This window comes from Phacochoerus africanus, chromosome 1 (assembly GCF_016906955.1).
Source record: "Phacochoerus africanus isolate WHEZ1 chromosome 1, ROS_Pafr_v1, whole genome shotgun sequence".
Taxonomy (NCBI): Eukaryota; Metazoa; Chordata; class Mammalia; order Artiodactyla; family Suidae; genus Phacochoerus; species Phacochoerus africanus.
The window spans coordinates 201,611,324-201,632,028 of record NC_062544.1 but is presented as its reverse complement, the minus strand read 5'-3'; the positions used below and the strand labels follow the sequence as shown (position 1 = coordinate 201,632,028).

The window sequence follows — 20,705 nt, the reverse complement described above, 5'->3', positions numbered from 1 at the left end:
CATCCATTCATTTCAGTAGAGTAATCTTCCAGCCATCTGATGCTAACTCTTGTGTTGTATTTATGGGTCTCTTCTCAAAATTCATTTAGACTTGTTTCTCACATCTTTCTTCCAAAATCTCAAGCATTTTTTTTGTTTGTTTGTTTTTTGTTGTTTTTGTTGTTGCTATTTCTTGGGCCACTCCCGCAGCATATGGAGATTCCCAGGCTAGGGGTTGAATCGGAGCTGTAGCCACCGGCCTACGCCAGAGCCACAGCAACTCGGGATCCGAGCCGCGTCTGCAACCTACACCACAGCTCACGGCAACGCCGGGTCATTAACCCACTGAGCAAGGGCAGGGACCGAACCCACAACCATCATGGTTCCTAGTCGGATTCGTTAACCACAGCGCCACGACGGAACTCCTCAAGCATTTTAAGAATAGTTCTGAAGGGTGAGATGCTGCATGCCAGGTCAGGGGCAGGCTGTGACCACCATGAGGCACCTGGGGAACATCCTGAGGTGAAGTTCGCTGGGTCCAAAAAACTTGTTCTATTCTTAATAAATTAGGTAGCTAGACTTAAAAAAGAGTCAACAGTGACTTCCTGGACAAGTTTTCATGCTTCTATATTTGACGAAAGTCAGACAGTTTCAATCAATGTAACTGAGCTCTAAGCACAGAAAGGATAAGCAGAGCCATTTTCTCTCTGTGTGTTGGTTGCAGCCAGATTTTGGAGCCAGTCTTCTTGAGTTTGAAACCTGGTTCTTTTCTTTCCTACCCAGGTCACCTTGGTCCATGGTATTTCCACCCCTCTTTTGTAAAACAGCACCTGCATTAAAGGGTTTGTTGTAAGGAGTAAAAGGAACGGTTGGTGTACATATTTGGAACAGTACCTGGCATATAATAAGCACTTGGTGAATGTTAGCTGTTTTTGTTATTATCACAGAGGTGGTGGGGTAAATTCTGGGCTATAGAACATTTGCACAGTTCAACCTGCAGTGGCTGAGCAGTTCTAGTATAAGTGTCTTATTTGTTCTTCATTCCTTCTGCAAATCTTTATTGATCTCCTACCATGCTATGTACTGTTCTGAGTTCTAAAGACAAAGTAGTGAGCAAAAAAGTAAAAAATTGCTGCCTAAGGAATTAGCATTCTAACCTCCTTTGAGCGATGGTGACCAGTACATCTGGGCCTTTGCTATTTAGAACAGATGTACTAGGTATTTATCCCTGAGTTTTTTGAGGAGCCAGTGATTTATTCATGTCACTTTATTTCTGTATCAATACTCCTTTTTTGTTTTGCACACCAGTCATTTATTCTTAAGTGCTTAACATATGCCATGTACTGCTTTAAGCTGAATAAGAACTGGTGCATGCCCAGCCTGTGGCATGGTATGGGCAAATAGATAACAGACCACAGCTCAGTCAATTTCATGCTCTGATCACAAAATGGCATAGAGTGTTATAGGAGCATGGAAGTGAGCCATCAGAATAAAATGGTGGAGTCAAAGGAAGTTTCTGGGAGAAAATGAACTCTGAAGTGATTCGGAGTTAGTTCCAGAGGGGTGTAGGTACATTGAGGGGGTGGTGAGGGGTGAAGAGGCAGGGCAGGGAGTGGTGGGAGAAGGAGGGAGTTTTCTAGGCAGAGAGGGCAAGAGATGGCATGGAGCCTGAGGCTGCCTAAATATTTGAGGAACTACAAATGGGCCATGAGTCTGGTTATAGCAGAGGATGAGGGTGACAGAAGTGAAGGAGGAGGAGGCACAGGTATGAGACAAATGAGGAAAGGCCTTCTGTGCATAGCTCAGGGATTCAAACTTCCTCCTGAACACAGCAGGAAGCCACAAATGGATTTGAGGCTTGGGAGTCATGTAAACACGAATAGATGTTGTAGTGGAATTGCCGTTTCATCAGTATTGTGGAGTGAGATTTGAAGGAAAGCCTAAAGGAAATCAGAGAGACTGGCTGTCCCAGTCAGAAGGCGTCAAGGTCGGAACACACAGTGACAAGGGGAAGAAGGGCTCAGGGTTCAAAAGGTATTAAGAAGAAGCTGTGCTCTGCACATGATTGGCTGGGTGGGGGCAGGGGTCCTGAAATTGTCAAAATTGTTAACCACTGTAAATTAAGAGAGGGAGAGTTGTCAACCCTTGGAGTCATCATGATTCCCTGGGTTACTATGAAAAGCTAAGCCAGGGCAGATGTGGCACCCTGGATGTTCAACGTGGTCAGCGAGGTTCTATATGGGCCTTCTGTCCTGGAGGCCTTTGGAGATGTGGCAGTCATCTGTGTTGACTCAGGTCAGCCACGCAGATCACTGCATCCCCGACTTCATCAGTTCATTCTAAGCCGAGAGCTTAGACCTGGGAGGAGCATCCCAGGGAAGGGTGCTGAGACAGGAGCTAATTTAGTTGCCAGCCTTGTCGAAGCCATACCTCTTACCTGAGTGACTGCAGTTAGCCCCCCTACCTGGTCTCCCTGCTTTCCCTCTGCCATTCTCAACAGCATAGCTGGAGTAATCCTTTCAAAAACATGAATGAGACCCTCTCCTCAAAACCCTCCAGCACATCCCATGTTGCAACGGATGGAACCAAAGTGCTCACAGTAGCAGCAAGGCCCTCCCGGTCTGATCCCCTTTTTTCCTCTCTGATCTTGTCTCTTACTCCTTTCCTCCTTGCTTCTCTGCTGCAGTCATAGTAGCCTCCTGCTGCTACCCAAACATGTCAGACATGCCCCCCCTCTCAGCTAAGTGCTGTGTGGTTGTCCCTCACTTCAGGTCTTGGCTTCTGTGTCAGGGGTCCTGAAGATCACACCCAGGCTTAAAGATTTGCTAGGAGAACTTACAGGACTCAGCGTGAACTTATGATCATGGTCATGATTTATCACAGTGAAATAATACCAAGCAAAATTAGCAAAGGGAAAAAGGTGCGGGGGGTGGGGGTGGGGTAAAGTCTGGAGGAAACCAGGTGCTGGCTTCCACTTTTCCAGGAAGTCCCACAGGATGCATGTAATGTCCCCAGCAGTGGATTGCTGGGCTGAGACAGCATCGTAGTGGGGAAAGCTTACTAGGGGCTTCCTGCCCAGAGTTTTTATTGAGAGATAGTTATGTAGGTATCCTCTGCCTAGTATATACCAGAATTCCAGACTCCCAGAAAGAAATCGGGTGTTCAACATAAAACAGATCGTTTGCATGAACAGTTTAGATTCGGTGAGCCATTCTCATTAGGAATGGTAGGAACCCTGCCAGCTGACATTCCCAGCTGACAGCCAAGGGCCAACCTTGCAAGCAGGCCTTTCTAAGGACAGTAGTCTCAGGCTGCTGTGTTAACTCTTCTGTGCTGCAGCTTGCACCTTCTCAGTGAGCTCCTCTCACCATCCTATTTAAAATAGCAGCTCTTCTACAAGCACTCCCTGCCCTCCTTCTCTGGTTTGATTTTTTTCCAGAGTATTCATCACTATCTAAGATATTATGTTATTAACATATTTATTTATTGCCTGTCTCTCCTAATAAAATATAAGCTTTGTAAGGGCAGAGATTTTTGCCTGCTTTGTCTACCACCAAACCCCAAGCACCTGGACATGTTTGGTCTTCAGAATAGATGATGAGTGAGTTAAAAACAGGAAAACATGGCACATGTAGTTAGAATAAAGTGAGCCCTGCAGAGAGAAGTAGGAGATGCGGTTGCTGAGCAGACGAGGTCAGAGCAGACAGGGACATTGTGGGTTGCAGGAAAAGGTTTAGACAAACATATTTCTTGGGTCTCATGATCCCCCCATAGACTCGCCCAAAACTATAGCTTTAGCATTTTCTCAGGCTCAGCTCACTCCCCACTCTCCTCAGGGCCATATGTCTATCCCTTTTCCTTTTCCATTAAGTTGACAGGATGATTCAGACTCCAGTTCTGTGCAGTATAACACTTCATGCTCTTGTAATAATTATTTGTACAATTTATTTAGTATCTGAGTTCTCCATTGAACTGAAAATTCATGGCTTGTTAACAGTATATCCATAGTGCCTAGCTTACAACTCAACAAATATTTGAATGAATGATTTGCTCTTCTTCAGAGTGCAAATGACCCTGGACTAGGTTAGACTTCCTCTGGACCTTGAACCACCCCAGTGTTTTCCAAGGTTCCCGAGCCCCCAGACTCTTAGCCTAAAATCTGGTCAACTTTTCCCTAGCCTAAAACCTCCGTGTTTGGAACACACAGTGCCAGGCAAATAGCAGCCTCACTGTGATTTGGCGGCTTCTTTTTTTTTCCCATTTTTGGCCACCCCCACACAGCATATGGAGCTCTGGGGCTAGGGATCAGTTCAGGGCTGCAGTTGTGACCTAAGCTGCAGCTACAGGCAGTGCCAGATCTTTAACCCACTGTGCCGGGCCAAGGATCAAACCTGTGTCCCAGGGCTCCCAAGACACCACAGATCCCATTGTGCCACAGCGGGAGCTCCTGAATTAGTTTCTTATTTTATTTTTTTAATTACTAAATGAATTTATCACATCTGTAGTTGTATAGTGATCATCACAATTCAATTTCACAGGATTTCCATCCCACAACCCAAGGACATCCGCTCACCCCCCCAAACTGTCTCCTCTGGAGACCATAAGTTTTTCAATTCAGTTTTCCAACTGTCTATGCAACTCCAAGGACTTTTCTAAAATGTCATTTTTTTTGGTTTGTTTTCATTGATGAAGTTGAAAAACTGAATTGGCTTCTGATGCTTGACTGTGGATGTTTACTTTGCAGGAACCCTTGGAAAAGGCCCAGCTACTTGCGGTAATTGGGGACCAGCTTATCCAAAACCACCACTATGCAGTGGACTCCATCAGACCCAGGTGTGCAGAGCTCAGGCATCTCTGTGATGACTTCATCAATGAAAACAAGAAAAAATGTGACATTTTAGAAAAGTCCTTGGAGTTGCATAGACAGTTGGACAAGGTAAGCAAAACAAAGCTGTGACCATGATGTCTGCAAAATTTTCTTTTTTTTTTTAAAAGGGCCACACCTGCAGCATGTGGAAGTACCCAGGCTAGGGGTCAAATTGGAGCTGCAGCTGCCAGCCACAGCCATAGCCACAGTAATGCCAGATCTGAGCTTCGACCTGCACCACAGCTCATGGCAACACTGGATCCTTAGCCCACTGAGCGAGGCCAGGGATCAAACCCGCATCCTCATGGATACTAGTTGGGTAATCTTAACCCACTGAGCCATGACAGAAACTCCTGCAAAATTTTCTATGAAACATTCTTACATTCTTTTTTTTTTTTTTTTTTGCTTTTTAGGGCCGTACCCACAGCATATGGAGGTACCCAGGCTAGGGGTCAAATCGGAGCTACAGCTTCTGGCCTATGCCACAGCCACAACAACGCATGATCCAAGCCTCATCTGTGACCTACACCACAGCTCACAGCAGCGCCAGATCCTTAACCCACTGAGCGAGGCCAGGGATTGAACCCACAACCTCATGGTTCCTAGTCAGATTCGTTTCTGCTGCAAATATAAAATATTCTTAATCATATTTGTCCTCCCTCCCCCTCATGGTTGCTGAGATGATAAAGTCTTTCATGTGAAACAGTGCTCAAGAGGCATTAAAAACTGTCCATATTCTAGATCATAGAGGTATTGAAGGTCAAAAATGCCCCAGCCATCCCACCATATGCCATTAGAGTGAACTAAAGTCCATTTCCTCCATGTGGACACAGACATAAAGAGTGTGTTTTGGTCTGGCCCTGATATTTTTTGATTCCCCATCAGGTGTTCAGAGAACCAAGCACTGTATTTGCAAAACACTTCTCATATAAAGGCACCAGATCATAAATCCTTTTGAGGAAGCCAAAGTAATAATGACCATTAAACACTCCTATCCCCTCTGTTCTTACCAGGAGCTTAATTATCTCATCTCTTTAATCCTTAAGACAACCTATGAGGAAGGTATTAATGGTCTCATTTTATGGAGACAAAACTGATACTCAGCAAGGTTAAGTCAGTGGGTCAAAACATTGAGTGCATGAGGTGAGCTTGCTATAATTGCAGATTCCCTGATGTACCACTCTGGAGACTCTGATTCAGTAAAACTGGGATGATGCCCAGGTGATTTGGTGCAGCTGGTACATGGACAACACTGAGAAGCCTGGATAAGAGATTGGCCAAGACCACACATGAGGAAAACAGGATGGCATATTTGAAGCTGGGACCGCCAAATTGCAAACTTGAGGCCCCTAAACTAGACAGCAGTGCTATGTGCAGAGGGCTCACAGGGAGAGGGTGCGGCCCCCCACTGCCCTTCAGCAGTGATCTCTGAGGCCAGTGCCCAGTCAGCAGGGTCTGTGATTTCTGGAGCCTTCCCTGTCAGCTATTCAGCTGTTCCTAGGCAGCTCACAGCTCACTGCCATGAGTCAGCATGCTCCATTCCCACAGTAGTTTCTCTCTGAGAGCTGGGGGCACCTGCCCAGGCTATTCACATCATCCCGTTGCCAAAGGGATTTTAGTGTCAATGAAATACAGCTGTTCCTCCTTTGTGCACTGATCTCTCTGTGGGATCAGCTGCTGTTTTTCTCACTCCATTTCTGCTCCAGAGATAATAGCCTAATACTCATGTGTGCAGTGTGTGTGTTTTGGGAAGCAAGTAGCTGCTATCTATGACTCTGCAGAAGACCCCAGCTTGGTGTTTTCTGCAGATATGGGCATGATATTTGAAGAGAAGTTTTTCACAGTATGTATCAAAACATAGTTCATATTGTTTTGAAAATCCAAAAATGGAGGCAGAAGGAGGAAAAAAGTTACTAATGCACACTGACCTACATACCATCCCCTCCTCAGCCCCACAAGGTGGTAATCATCAGCTTTTAAATATCTCTATTATTTTTTACTATTCTAAAAGTATTGCAGGGAGTTCCCATCATGGCTCAGCAGAAACAAATCTGACTAGCCTCCATGAGGACACAGTTTTGATCCCTGGCCTCGCTCAGTGGGTTAAGGTTCCGACCTTGCCATGAGCCGTGGTGTAGGCCAGCAGCTGTAGCTCGCCTTGGACCCCTAGCCTGGGAACCTCCATATGCTGTGGGTATGGCCCTAAAAAGACAATAAATAAATAAATAATATTTTTTTTAAAAGGGGGTCTTTGTTTAAAAAAAATTTTTTTTTAAGTAGTACAAATTCAGTGTAGATAATATAGGGAAAAAAAATAAAGACCAATTTAAGTTGCCCATGATTTTCCCACATAGAGATAACTACTTTAGAGAGCTCCCTTTTGATCTTTTTTCTCTGTATAGTTATTTGACATAGCTCTTCAGGTCACACAGTAAATGGAATTGCAGATGTAATTGCCCTGGCAGCTTCTTTTCACATAAATATTCAAATAGCACAAGGGCCCCTGTCTTTACATTTAAGTTTTTAAAAAATTAAATTGTTAGAATTCATTACCTATCCGATTTAATTTCAGCATTCTGGAAAATTTGAGTTATGAGTTACAAAGTTTTACATTCTTAGATGCTTCCCTTGGAATGCTAAATGCTAATAAATGCAAGTGTTAGACCAAACGTAAAAATATTCAATTCTCTCCTCTTGGAGATGTGTTAGTTACTGTCAGTGTAAAAAAGAATGCTTATGTGATTCATTTTTTGACTGGGTGACTTCCCTGAAAAGTATACAGGTGTAAAATTGATTTGGGCTTCTCCACCTCGTGGTTGTATTTGCAGCGGTTGGATCTCTAAACTTGATGCTGTCCCATGACAGTTTCCCATTGTCTCAAAATCCTTGTTGACCCCATATGAACTTGGACTTCCTGAAGATTATGGGGGCTGTGTTGCGGGTAGGCTAACTGCACAGGGCACTGTGTTTCTTTCCCAAAGGTCAGCCAGTGGTGTGAAGCAGGAATCTACCTCTTGGCATCCCAAGCTGTAGACAAGTGCCACTCCCGAGAGGGAGTTGACATTGCCTTGAACGACATTGAGACATTCCTGGGTACAGTGAAGGAGTACCAGTTGCCCAGCCCCAAGGAGTTTTACAACCAGTTTGAGTTGATGCTCACTCTTGATGTAAAGGTAATGTTTCTGAGTTATTTTGATTGTGTTTGGGGGAAAGAAATGTGGAGATTATTTTGCCTGTTGCCCAAGAAAATGTAGGTAGGATGTATGGTTAACCAGTTCTTGAGCCCTTAGGTGGCTTCTTTTCTCGTTCTTTTTTTTTTTTTTTTTTTTTTTGTCTCTTTAGGGTCGCACCTATGGCATATGGAAGTTCCCAGGCTAGGGGTCAAATCAGAGCTGCAGCTGCCGGCCTGTGCCACAGCCACAGCAATGTAAGATCCAAGCTGCATCCGTGACCTTCACTGCAGCTTATAGCAATGCCAGATCTTTTAATCCACTGAGAGAGGCCAGGGATCGAACCTGCATCCTCATAGATAGTAGGTTTTTAACCCACTGAGCAACAAGGGGAACTCCATCAGGCTGCTTCTTAAATTCCTGGTCTGTGTGCCCTGGCAAACTGACTCTTCATGGTCTGATTCAAATGTCACCTTCAGTCATTCATTTCTCTCCAAATACATGTGAGCATTCTGAGGTATCATAGTGCTGAATGCTGAGGAACACATTTACGAGTGGAAAGAGGTGTTGTTCCATCTTTCATAGAACTTACAGTTTATGTATGGAAAAGATTGACATTAATAAATATTAGACAAAAAACATAAAAATGTGTTGCAAGCTGAGATATGTGCTCTGGAGGATGGATTCAGGGTCCTATTGGGTATTGACAAAGGAACCTAACCTGGAAATCCCCTGGGAAGAGTCACTTGAACCAAGCCCTGAAAAATGAGTAGAGAAGATGGAGGAGCTTTTCCAGATAGAAGGATCAGCGTATGCCTGGCTGCAAGGCTGGAGGGAGCCAGGCACAAGTGCAGAGTCCAAAAGTCAGGGTGGTTGGAGTTCAGAGAACAAAGGAAGAGTGTTTGAAGTGAGATTGAAGAGGGCCAGATGAGTTAGGACATAGGAAGGAGTTTGGTCTTTATTCTAAGAGGCAGTGAAGGGTTTCAGCAGGGGAATAATATTTACATTTTGAGAGGAGCACTCGTCTGTGAAGCCAGCAGTTATAGAGAGCACACCTTCCTCTTAGACCTACATCACCTTATATGTACTTCTGCTGAAAGGACTTTTTTTTTTTTTTAACCTCTTTTGGATCATAGATCCTTTTGAAAATCTGATCCACATGTTTTCAGGACTCTGCAGACTCCAAATGATTGAATGGAGTTTGATGTAGGCATTTCTTACAAAGATAAGGGCAACATTTAGGGAATCCAGTAGGGATGGTGAAGCACCGGGCTAGCAAGAAATAGGGAGCAGTTATCACCCCCAAGCCTGAAAAACAAAGGGGAACCCAGAAAGTACTGCAACTATGACTGTAAGAACCAGTAAGAGCTGTGGTCTTCAGCAGAAGAAGCTAACCACTGGTGGAGACATATATATCCCTACTTTTCTCTCTCCCTCTCTCAGATTCCTGGTGGTGCATCCCATTGGACAGATCCAGCTAAAAGCCCGTGAGCATCTAGTGAGCTCATCTGATGGAGTCCCTAGTGGTCAGTATGTGGGACACAGAGCAGTGGAGAGAGATGTAGTAGGGAAGCAAATATCACTTTTTATAATTAATTTTAGAAAACACCTTGAAGTCCATCCATGGATCCAGACCAAGAGCCTTTGCTCCAAAATGATACACAGCATACTGTATCCTAGTCGTTTGATGTTTTGTATTTTTAGGGCTGTACCCACAGCATATGGAGGTTCCCAGGCTAGGGGTCAAGTCAGAGCTACAGCTGGTGACCCATGCCACAGCCACAGCAACTTGGGATCTGAGCCGCGTCTGCAACCTATACCACAGCTCAGTGGCAATGCTGGATCCTTAACCACTGAGCAAGGCCAGGGATCAGACCTGCGTCCTCATGGATGCTAGTCAGATTTGTTTCCCCTGAGCCACGAAGGGAACTCCCTAGTAGTTTTGTTTGTTTGGTTGGTTGGTTTTTTGGGTTTTTTTGGTCTTTTTGTCCTTTTAGGGCCTCACCCCCAGCATATGGAGGTTCCAGGCTAGGGGTCTAATCGGAGCTGTAGCCACTGGCCTACGCCAGAGCCACAGCAACGCCAGATCCGAGCTGCATCTGCGACCTATACCATAGCTCACGGCAACGCCGGATCCCGAACCCACTAAGTGAGGCCAGGGATCGAACCCTCAACCTCATGATTCCTAGTCAGATTCGTTTCCCCTGCACCACAACAGGAACTCCCTTAGTAGTTTATTTTCAATATCTGTTTTGTTCATTACACTGGGAGCTTCTGTGAGGCAAGATTTTTATCTATCTCTATGTTTCTATGCCTTTTGTCCAATCTACTTTTGCTGAAAAAGTGGGCAGGTAAGTGGCAGAGAGGGCCAAGTACAGTGGAGGCAACTTAGTTTGGGGTTGTGCCTCAGTGATGTTCTTTTCCTGAGTCCTCCCAGTGCGTTTTGGTGGTAAGGCGTGATCTTGAGGTCACAATGTGAGGGTGGTTAGGCAGGTCATCTTCCCCTAACACAGGGACCCTTCCACTTCCCTGCAGAGAAGACAAAGAGGAGGTCCATCTAATGTCAGTGCTATATCATAGACCCGGGATGATTGGTAGCCCTAGTCGTATTCCTAAAGCATAGCAGTCTAACTCAGCTCCATGTCCATTAGCTCCATGTCCATCAGGTCAACTAGGGAGACTTATGGCCACAGCTGCCATTTTGGCCAGTATTAGCAAACTTCCTGACCTCACCATCCACCAGGAAATGAATACAACTTAATAAACCACCTCTGGAGGAAGGAGAAGACCAGAAAAAATGTATTTTAAAAATCTAAAATGAACCCAAAAAAATCTCCAAAACACATTTTTTTCTTCTTTTCATTTGGAGTAAAATTCTAGGTTATAATATTTAAATATCCTGTTGTGTCAGAGAGTTTTATCCATGGAGGAGTAATGACTTGGTTGACAAAACTGGCACTCTCTACATATAGAAATAATCCTCTTATGTGCATATACACACGTTGGTATAGACACATGTATCTTCTTACTTGGACAGTTAATGCTGAGCATAGAAACAGTGAGACCCCCTAGTATCGATGACTATGCCCACCACTGAGAACTTGGTTTCTAATTCCATTCTCCAGTAAAAGAGAACTGGCCTCCTTGGAGAACTGGATGTACCTAGGGCTGGGAAAGGAAGTAAATAGAATGATCCTAGAGAGGGAGATCAAGATGGCAGATTAGGAGGATGCAGAGCTCACCACCCCCAACAAACATATCAATACTATATCTACATGTGGAGCAAGTCTCACTGAAAACAAATGAGACCGGCAGAAAGACACTTGTTCAGTCAAAGCCATAAAAAAGAAGACCCACGTGGAATCAGGTAGGAAGGGAAGAGAAGCAATCAGGGCAAGACCATGCCCCTGGGAGGGGGCACAGAGGAGGAAGGGAATTAGATGTGCTCAGAGATGCACCCTGGGGAGTGAGCAGTTTGAACCACATATTGGGTGCCCCAACCCCAGGGTCTTACACAGGGAGGGTGAGTCCCCTCAGCTGGTTTAAAAACCTGTGAGATCCAATGACACATAAAAAGGATCATATGCAAACTATTCTATATAGAATGGATTAACAATAAGAGAGCACAGGGAACTATATTCTATATTCAATATGCTGGGATATACCATATGGAGAAGAATATGAATCAATTTGCTATATGTACCATACACCAAAAACTAGCACAAGATTGTAAATAAACTGTACTTCAATTAAAAATAAAATAAAAAACATAACCATCAATCTGTAAAAATGTAAACAAATTTAAAAAATTGTAAAAATGCAATGGGAGTGACAGTGGGGCTGTAAGAAACTTAGACTCCACTAATGAAAAATGTGCACATGCTTGCACACTCCTGAAACAAGGCAGAGGAAGCAGATAGAAACTTCCTTGGGTTCTGGCCAGTTTCTCTCAACTGCCCCAGCATACACCCCACCCCAGGCCAAGCAATCGCTCTGGCCCTGTTATCTCCGTGGCATAGGTCCACACTAGGATGAAAGCTGCCCCAGCTGAGAGAGATGCCCAGTTGTTGGGGATGATGCTGCTTGGATCCAACACAGCATCTGAACAGAGTGAGGGCAGCCATGACTCATGCTCATGGAGGAGATAGATCCAGAGCAGTCTGGAACTCTTGACTGATGTGCCAGGGACACCCCAGCACACACTCCTGCCTGTACCAGGTACCCATTCTGGCCCCTCTTGCTCCAGCACTGCTCACTTTGGGGCAAAGGTACCAATGCTAGTAGGAGATGGAGAGCACACACTTAGAGGAAACAATATCAGCTTGGACCCAACCCTTAGGGCTTCTGCTCCAGCAATTTCGGATCAGACTTTGCACCTAATAGGGGGGTGATGGCCACTGAGCAGAGGAGAAGTCCTGCCTCACACCTGGTTCTGCCAGCACACCAAGAGGAAAGATGGGACTTGTGCTCATGTCAGATCCAGCCCTCCCACCAAAGCCACTGGGCACATGCAAACTGAGTAGGGATGCTCCCACACTTGGAAACTCCTTCAAGAGCAGGATATATAACTGTTTCACCTAATTGAATAAAGACAGAAAAAGTTAAGCAAAATAAGAAGATAGAGAAATTTATTTCAAATGAACAATGAAAAAAAAAAAGGAAAAAAAGCTCATAATGAAACAGAGATAAATAATTTACCAGATAAATAGTTCAAAGCATTAGTAATAAGAATGCTAACTGAAATAGGTAAAAGAATAGATAAACACAGTGGAAATAGTAACAAGAACTAGAAAATACTTATTTAAAAATGAACCAGTCAGAACTGAAGAATACTATAACTGAAATGAAAAACACACCAGAAGTTATTAGCAGCTGACTAGGTGATACCAAGTAACACATAAATGATCTGGAAAATAGTATAATGGAAATCACCTAATCAGAAGAGCAAAAAGAAAAACATTTTAAAAATGAAAATAAATAAGGAACTCTGGAACAGCATCAAGTGTAGCAACAATGGCATTATAGGGGTCCCAGAAGGAGAAGAGAGAGAGAAAGGGGTTGAAAATGTATTTGATGAAATTATGGCTGAAAACTTCCTGAACCTGATGAAGGAAACAGATATCCAGGTACCGGAAGCACAGAGGGTCCTAAACAAGATGAACCCAAGAGACTCACATCAAGACATTTTAATTAAAATGATAGAGATAAAGAGAGAAATCTAAAGGCAACAAAAGGAAAAAAAAAAAAAAGAGTGATATACAGGGGAACCATAAAGCTATCAGCTAACTTTCTGCAGAAACTTTATAGGCCAGGAGGGAGTGGCTGTGATTGATATAAAGTGCTAAGAGGGAAACACCTATAACATAAATATTCCTCACAGCAAGATTATCTTTTAGAATTGAGGGAGAAATAAAGAACTTCTCAGATGAGCAAAAACTTGTAAGAGTTCATTAACACTAAATAGCCCCTAAAAGAAATGTTAAAGGGTCATCTCTAAGTGGAAAGGAAAAAGCTGCAAGAAGTAAAAATCTATAGAAAGGAAAAATTCTATTAGTAAAGGCAAATATATAGTAAAGGCTGTGGTTCAACCATTTAAATAAGCTAGTATGACTATTAAAACACAAGAAATTGTAAAATTAACTCTTAACTGCAATAAATAGTGAAGGGATACATATGAAGATACAAAATATGGCATCAAAGACACAAAACATGAGGGAGCTCAGTTAAAAAAAAATGTAGCTCTTTAGAATGTGTCTGAACTTAAATGAGTACCAGTTTAAAACAAGTAGATATAGTTACAGGTCAACATATATGAACCTCATGGTAACCACAAATCAAAACCTATAACAGATACACAAAAACCAGAGACAGGAACATAAGCATACCACTAAAGAAAATCATAAAACCACAAGGGAAGAACAGAGATGAACTACAAAAGCAACCAGAAAACAAGTAAAAAATGCCAATAAATACAAAACTATCAATAATTACCTTAAATGTCAGTGGACTATGTGCTCCAATCAAAAGATTGACTGACTGGATTAAAAAAACACAAGATCTCTCTATATGCAGCTTACAGGAGACTCACTTCAGAGCTAAAGATAAACAGACTGAAAGTAAGAGGATAGAAAAGGTATTTCATACAAATGAAAACAACGAGAAAGTTAGGGTAGCAATACTCATCTCAGACAATATAGACTTTACTACAAAGTCTGTAACAAAAAACAAAGAAGGGCATTATATAGTGATAAAGGGATCAATACAGGAAGAGGATATAGTATTTGTTAACATATATGCACCTAATATAGGAACACCTAAATATATAAAGCAAATATTAGCAGACAGAGAAGGAGAGTTCCACAATAATACAGTAATAGTAGGTGACTCTTAACACCCCACTCACAATAATGGACAAAATATCCAGATGGAAAAATCAGTACAGAAACAATGCTCTTAAATGGCACATTAGACCATTTAGACTTCTATTCACAGGACGTTCTTTCCAAAAGCAGGAGAGCATACAACATTCTTTTCAAGTGTGCATGGAACATTCTCCAGCATGGATTACATGACAGCCAGAAAATAATTCTCAAAAAATTTAAGAAGATAGAAATTATATCAGCCTGGTTTTTTTTTGTTGTTGTTGTTTTGTTTTCTTTTGTTTTACCACAATGGTAACTACAAATCAGTTACAGGAAGAAAAATGGGAAAAACTCAAACACATAGAGACTAAACAACATGCTACTAAAAAACCAATGAGTCAAGGAAGAAATCAAAGAGGAAATTAGAAAATACCTCAAAACAAATGAAAATAAAAACACAATTTTCCAAAATCTATGGCACATAGCAAACAAAAGTAGTTCTAAGCAGTAAGTTTATAATGATACAGAACTACCCCAAGAAATAAGAAAAATCTTGGAGTTCCTGTCATGGCGCAGTGCTTAACGAATCCAACTAGGAACCATGAGGTTGCGGGTTCGCCCTAGCCTCTCTCAGTGGGTTAAGGATCCGGCGTTGCCATGAGCTGTGGTGTAGGTTGCAGATGTAGCTCGGATCCCATGTTGCTGTGGCTGTGGTGTAGGCCGGCAGCTGTAGCTCTGATTAGACCCCTAGGCTGGGAACCTCCACATGCTGTGGGGGTGGCCCAAGAAAAGGCAAAAAGACAAATTAAAAAAAATTTTTTTAATTAAAAAAAAATAAGAAAAATCTTAACTTGTCATCTAAAGGAATTTAAAAAAGACTAACAAAGCCCAAAGTTATCATGAGAAAGGAAGTAATAAAGATCAGGGAAGAAATAAATAAAATCCAAAAAACAATGGAAAAGATCAATGAAGCCAAGAGCTAGTTTTTTAAAAGATAAAGTTGAAAAGCCTTTATCTAGGCTCATCAAGAAAAAGAGAAGACCCAAATTAACAAATAAGAAATGTGGCGCAGCAGAAATTAACCCGACTAGTATCCATGAGGATGCAGGTTCAATCCCTGGCCTCACTCAGTGGGTTAAGGATCCAGCGTTGCTGTGAGCTGTGGTGTAGGTTACAGATATGGCTCAGATCCTGCATTACCGTGGCTGTGGCATAGGCCAGCCGCTGTAGCTCCAATTTGACCCCTAGCCTGGGAACTTCCACATGCTGCATGTGCAGCCCTAAAAAGAAAAAAAAAAAAAAAAAAAGGAAATAGAAATATCACAGAGATACAAAAAAATCATAAAAGAATACTACAGGGAGTTCCTGTCATGGTGCAGTGGTTAACGAATCCAACTAGGAACTGTGAGGTTGCAGGTTCGATCCCTGGCCTTGCTCAGTGGGTTAAGGATCTGGCATTGCCATGAGCTGTGATGTAGGTTGCAGACACGGCTCAGATCCCATGTTGCTGTGGCTCCGTTTCGACCCCTAGCCTGGGAACCTCCATATGCTGCGGGAACAGCCCTAGAAAAGGCAAAAAGACAAAAAAAAAAAAAGAATACTACAGACAGTTATGTGCCAACAAATTGGACAACCTAAAAGAAATGCATAAATTTCTAGAAGCATACAGTCTTCTGAGACTTCCTTCTTTCAGAAGGAAATAGTCTGAACAGGCCAGTCATTAGCAGTAAAGTTGAATTTATAATAATAATAATTTTTAAAAAACCTCATGAAACAAAAGTCTAGGACTGGATTGTTTCACAGGAGAATTCTACCAAACATATAAAGAAGAGGTAATACCTGCCTTTCTCAAACTATCCCAAAGAATTGAAAAAGAGGGAGAATTCCCAAATTCATTCTATGAAGCCACCTGATATTACCCGATATCAAAGCCAAAGACACTGTCAAAATAAAGGAAATTACAGGCCAATATCTCTGATGAATATACGTGCAAAAATCCTCAAAAAAGTATTAGCAAACTGAATTCAACAGTATATAAAAAGAATTATACACCACAATCAAGTGGAATTAACTCCAGGGAAGCATTTAATATCTACAAATCAATCAGTGTGATAACCACGTTAACAAAAGGAAGGATAAAAATCACATGATCATCTCAATAGATGCAGAAAAAGAATTTAACAAAATCCTGTATCCATTCATGATAAAAACTCTCATCATCTCTTGTGATACAACATGATAGAAGATAATGTGAGAAGAAGAGTGTGTGTATATGTATGACTGGGTCACTTTGCTATACAGCAGAAATTGACAGAACAACTGTAAATCAGCTATAATAAAAATTAAAAAAAAACTCTCATCAAAGTTGGTATAGAGGGAACATAACGTATTAAAGGCTATTTTTGAGGCTGGCCAAGATGGCAGAGTAAAAAGACCCTGGGCTCACCTCCTCTCATGAGCATACCAAAATCACAACTATTTGCAGAACAACCGTTGATGAAAAAGACCAGAACCTATAGGAAAAGATCTTATACAACTAAAGACATAAAGAAGGAATCACGATAAGGTGGTTAGGAGAGGTGGACTTGTTTCATATCCCCAGGTGGGCAACCCATAAACAAGAATAATTATTTTGCAGGCATGAGAATTCTGAGCCCCACATTGGGCTCCCCAGCCCAGGGGTCCTGCACCAGGAGGATAAGCCCCCAGAACATTTGCTTTGAAGGCTAGCAGAGCTTAATTTTAGGAATCTCACAGGACTGGGGAAAGTAGAGAATTCATTCTTTAAAGGCACACACAAAATCTCACCTGCTTTAGGACCCAGGGCAAAACAGCAATTTGATAGGAGCCTGGGCCAGACCTACCCAATAGTCTTGGAGAGTTTCCAGAGAAGTGAAGAGCAGCTGTGGTTCACTCTGGGAACATAGACATGGGTGATAGCCATACTTGGGAATTCCTTTTCCCATGACACTAGTGCAGCCAGGCATTATTGTAGTATACTCCCCTCTAGCTGATTAATGTCAAGACCTGGCCCCACTCAAAGGCCTTTAGGCACCAGTGTTGGGACTGGCCAGGCAACTAACTGGGTGTGGACTCAGCCCCACCCACCATCAGACAGGCTGCCTGAAGACTTCCTGAGCCCACAGTTGCCTCTAGACATCCTCTAGAGATAGACTTGCCAATCAGAGGGCCAGGGCCCAGCTCTAACCACCAGTGGGCAGGCACCTGCCCTGCCCTCCAGGAAGTCTACTCTAATCCCTGGATCAGCCTCACCTGCCAGGGGGCAGATACCAGGTGCAAGAAAATCATAGTCTGACAGTTTGCAGGCCCAGTCTGCCCATAGCAGTCCAAATCCTGCCATAAGACCAGCTGGGCCCCAGCCCTGCTCACTTGCAGGCCAACACAAGCTTCTGGACACCCTGGACCTTATACACAATCTGACCACCACCTCTGGGATCTCTGGACCTTACAGCCAAATTCTAGGACCTGGCTATACCTTTCAATACTAAACTTGGGAGCTGGCTTCACCCACCAGTGGATGAACGGCCTTGGAGTCTTCTGGACACTGACTCCACCCACCAGTGAGCCAACACTAGCCCCCCTGGGGTTCTGTAGTCAGCCATGTGACCAGGTCCTGCCAACCAGAAGCCAGCAGCCTCCACACAAGGTAGGTCCTGGCAGTCAACTATACCAGGGACCAACCAAGCACACTAGACCATCCATGTAGTCAACCCACCACAGCAGAATGACCCACACAACCATCTTGGGGGAACCCTAGAGCATATAGCTTGGATGATCAGAGGGGAGTACACTGCTGGGACACATAGGATGTCTCCTACAGATGGCCACTTCTGCAAGATCAGGAAATATAACTAACCTACCAAAAACATAAAAATACAAATAGCAACTTAGGCAAAATAAAACAGCAGAGGAACATGTTCCATACGAAGGAAGAAGATAAGAATAACAACTATGTGAGCTGGAGATAGGCAGTCTACCCTAGAAAGAGTGCAGGGTAATGATTGTCAGGATGATCAAAGAACTCAGGAAAAGAATGGATGCACAGAGCGAAAAATTGAAAGTTTTTAATAGAGTTGGAAAATATAAGGAACAACTTGTTTTTGAAAAACTTTAACATCATTTTAAACAGTAAAAATATAAAAGCTCTTCCTCCAAAAATAGGAACAAGATAAGGATTCCCATTCTTGCCACTCCTATTAACATAGCAGTGGAAATCCTAGCCATACCAGTTAGACAAGAAAAATGATTAAAAGACATTCAAATATAAGGGGAAGAGTAAAACTGTCATTATTTGCAGATGACATGATGCTATAAATAGAAACCTCTAAGATCTCCACCAAAAAAAACTATTAGAACTAATAAATGAATTCAGTGAAGTTGCAGGATATAAAATTAATATATGGAAATCTGTTTCTTTTCTATACATTTAAAGTGAACTATCAGAAAGAAAAGGCAAGAAATCTATCCCATTTTAAATTGCATCCAAAAAAAAAAAAACCTAGGAATAAACTTAACCAAGGAAGTGAAAGATCTATACTCTGAAAACTATAAAACACTGATGAAGCAAATTGAAGATGATAGAAATGGAAAGAAAGCTCCATTTATGGATTTGAAGAATTAATATTATTAAAATGTCCAACTACCCAAAGCTGTCTGCAGATTTAATGTGACCCCTATCAAAATATTCATGACATTTTCCATGTAACTAGAACAAATAGTCCTAAAATGTATATGAAACCACAAGAGATCACAAATAGCCAAAGAAATCTTGAGATAAAAAGAACAAAGCTGGAGGTATCATGCTCCCTGACTTAAGACTATACTACAAAGCTATAGTAATCTAAATGATATGGCACACACACACAAAAAAAAAACATGTAAAGCAATGGAAGGGAATAAATAGCCCAGAAATAAACCCATGCACTCATGGTCAATTAATCTATGATGGAGAAGGGAAGAATATACAATGGATAAAAGGCCATATCTTCAATAAGTGATGCTAAGAAAACTGGACAGGTACATGTAAAAGTATAAAATGAGAACATTTTCTCATACTGTATACAAAAATAAACTCAAAATGGATCAAAGGCCTAAATGTAAGACCAGAAACTATAAAATTCCTAGAATAGGATAAATGTAGAATGTTCTTTGACATAAATTGTAGCAGTATTTTTCAAATTTGTCTCCTAAGACAAAGGAAACAAAAGCAAAAATAAACAAATGGTATCTAATTAAACTTAACTTTTGCACAGCAAAGAGAACCTGTACCAAAACCAAAAGACAGCCAACTGAATGGGAGAAAATATTTGCAAATGGTATGACTGATAAGCACTTAATGTCCAAAATACATATATTAACAGCTCATGAAATGCATATTAAAAAAAAAAAAAACAACAACCTGGGAGTTCCTGTTGTGGTGCAGCAGAAACAAATCTGACTAGTACCTATGAAGAGGTGGGTTTGATCCCTGGCTTTGCTCAATAGGTAAGGATCTGGCACTGCTATGAGCTTGGTGTAGGTCACAGACATGGCTCAGATCTGGTGTTGCTGTAGTTGTGGTGTGGGCCGACAGCTGTAGCTCCAATTTGACCCTAGCCAGGGAACTTCCGTATGCTGTGGGTTTGGGCCTAAAAAGCAAAAAAGAAAAAAAAATTGAAAAGTGGGCAGAAGACCCAAATAGACATTTTTTTCAAAGAACACATACACATGGCCAACAGATACATGGAAAGATGCCCAGCATCACTAACCATCAGAGAAATGCAATTAGTAACACAGTAAGATATCACTTTAGTTCTGTCTGAATGGCTATCATCAAAATAACAAATGTTGGCATTGATGTGGAGATAGTGGAACCTTTTTACACTATTGGTGACAATGTAAATTGGTGCTATCACTATGGAAGACAGTATAGCATTTCTTCAAAAAACTAAAAATAGAAATTTGGATGATCCAGCAATTCTACTACTAGGTATTTCTCCAAAGAAAATGAAAACACTAATTCACAAAGATACCTGTACCCCAGTGTTCGTAGGAGCACCCCAGTGTTCTTGGCTATTATTTACAAAGCCAAGATATGGAAGCAACCTAAGTGCCCAACAATAGATGAATGGATAAAGAAGAGTATATATGAAATATTACCCAGCCATTAAAAGAATGAAATTCTGCCATTTGCAACAATGTGGATGGACCTAGAGTATTATGCAGTATGTATTATGTTTAATGAAATAAGTCAGAGAAAGACAAATCACTTATATGTGGAATCTAAAAAATAAAACAAATGGGGAACAGATTCACAGATATAAAGAA

The 20,705-nt window shown here is 42.0% G+C and overlaps 1 protein-coding gene across 2 annotated transcripts in view; it reads left to right on the top strand.

Moving 5' to 3' along the window:
- Positions 1-20,705, top strand: part of MCF2L2 (MCF.2 cell line derived transforming sequence-like 2) — a 252,449-nt gene that overhangs the window by 109,763 nt on the left and 121,981 nt on the right. For both annotated transcript variants that reach the window (XR_007135864.1, XM_047787395.1), the window contains exons 11-12: positions 4,724-4,915; positions 7,828-8,019. Coding sequence is in view for 1 of the 2 variants with exons in the window: in XM_047787395.1 (XP_047643351.1) it covers positions 4,724-4,915; positions 7,828-8,019 (384 nt within the window). In the remaining variant the exon portion in view is untranslated. The remainder of the gene's footprint in view (positions 1-4,723; positions 4,916-7,827; positions 8,020-20,705) is intronic.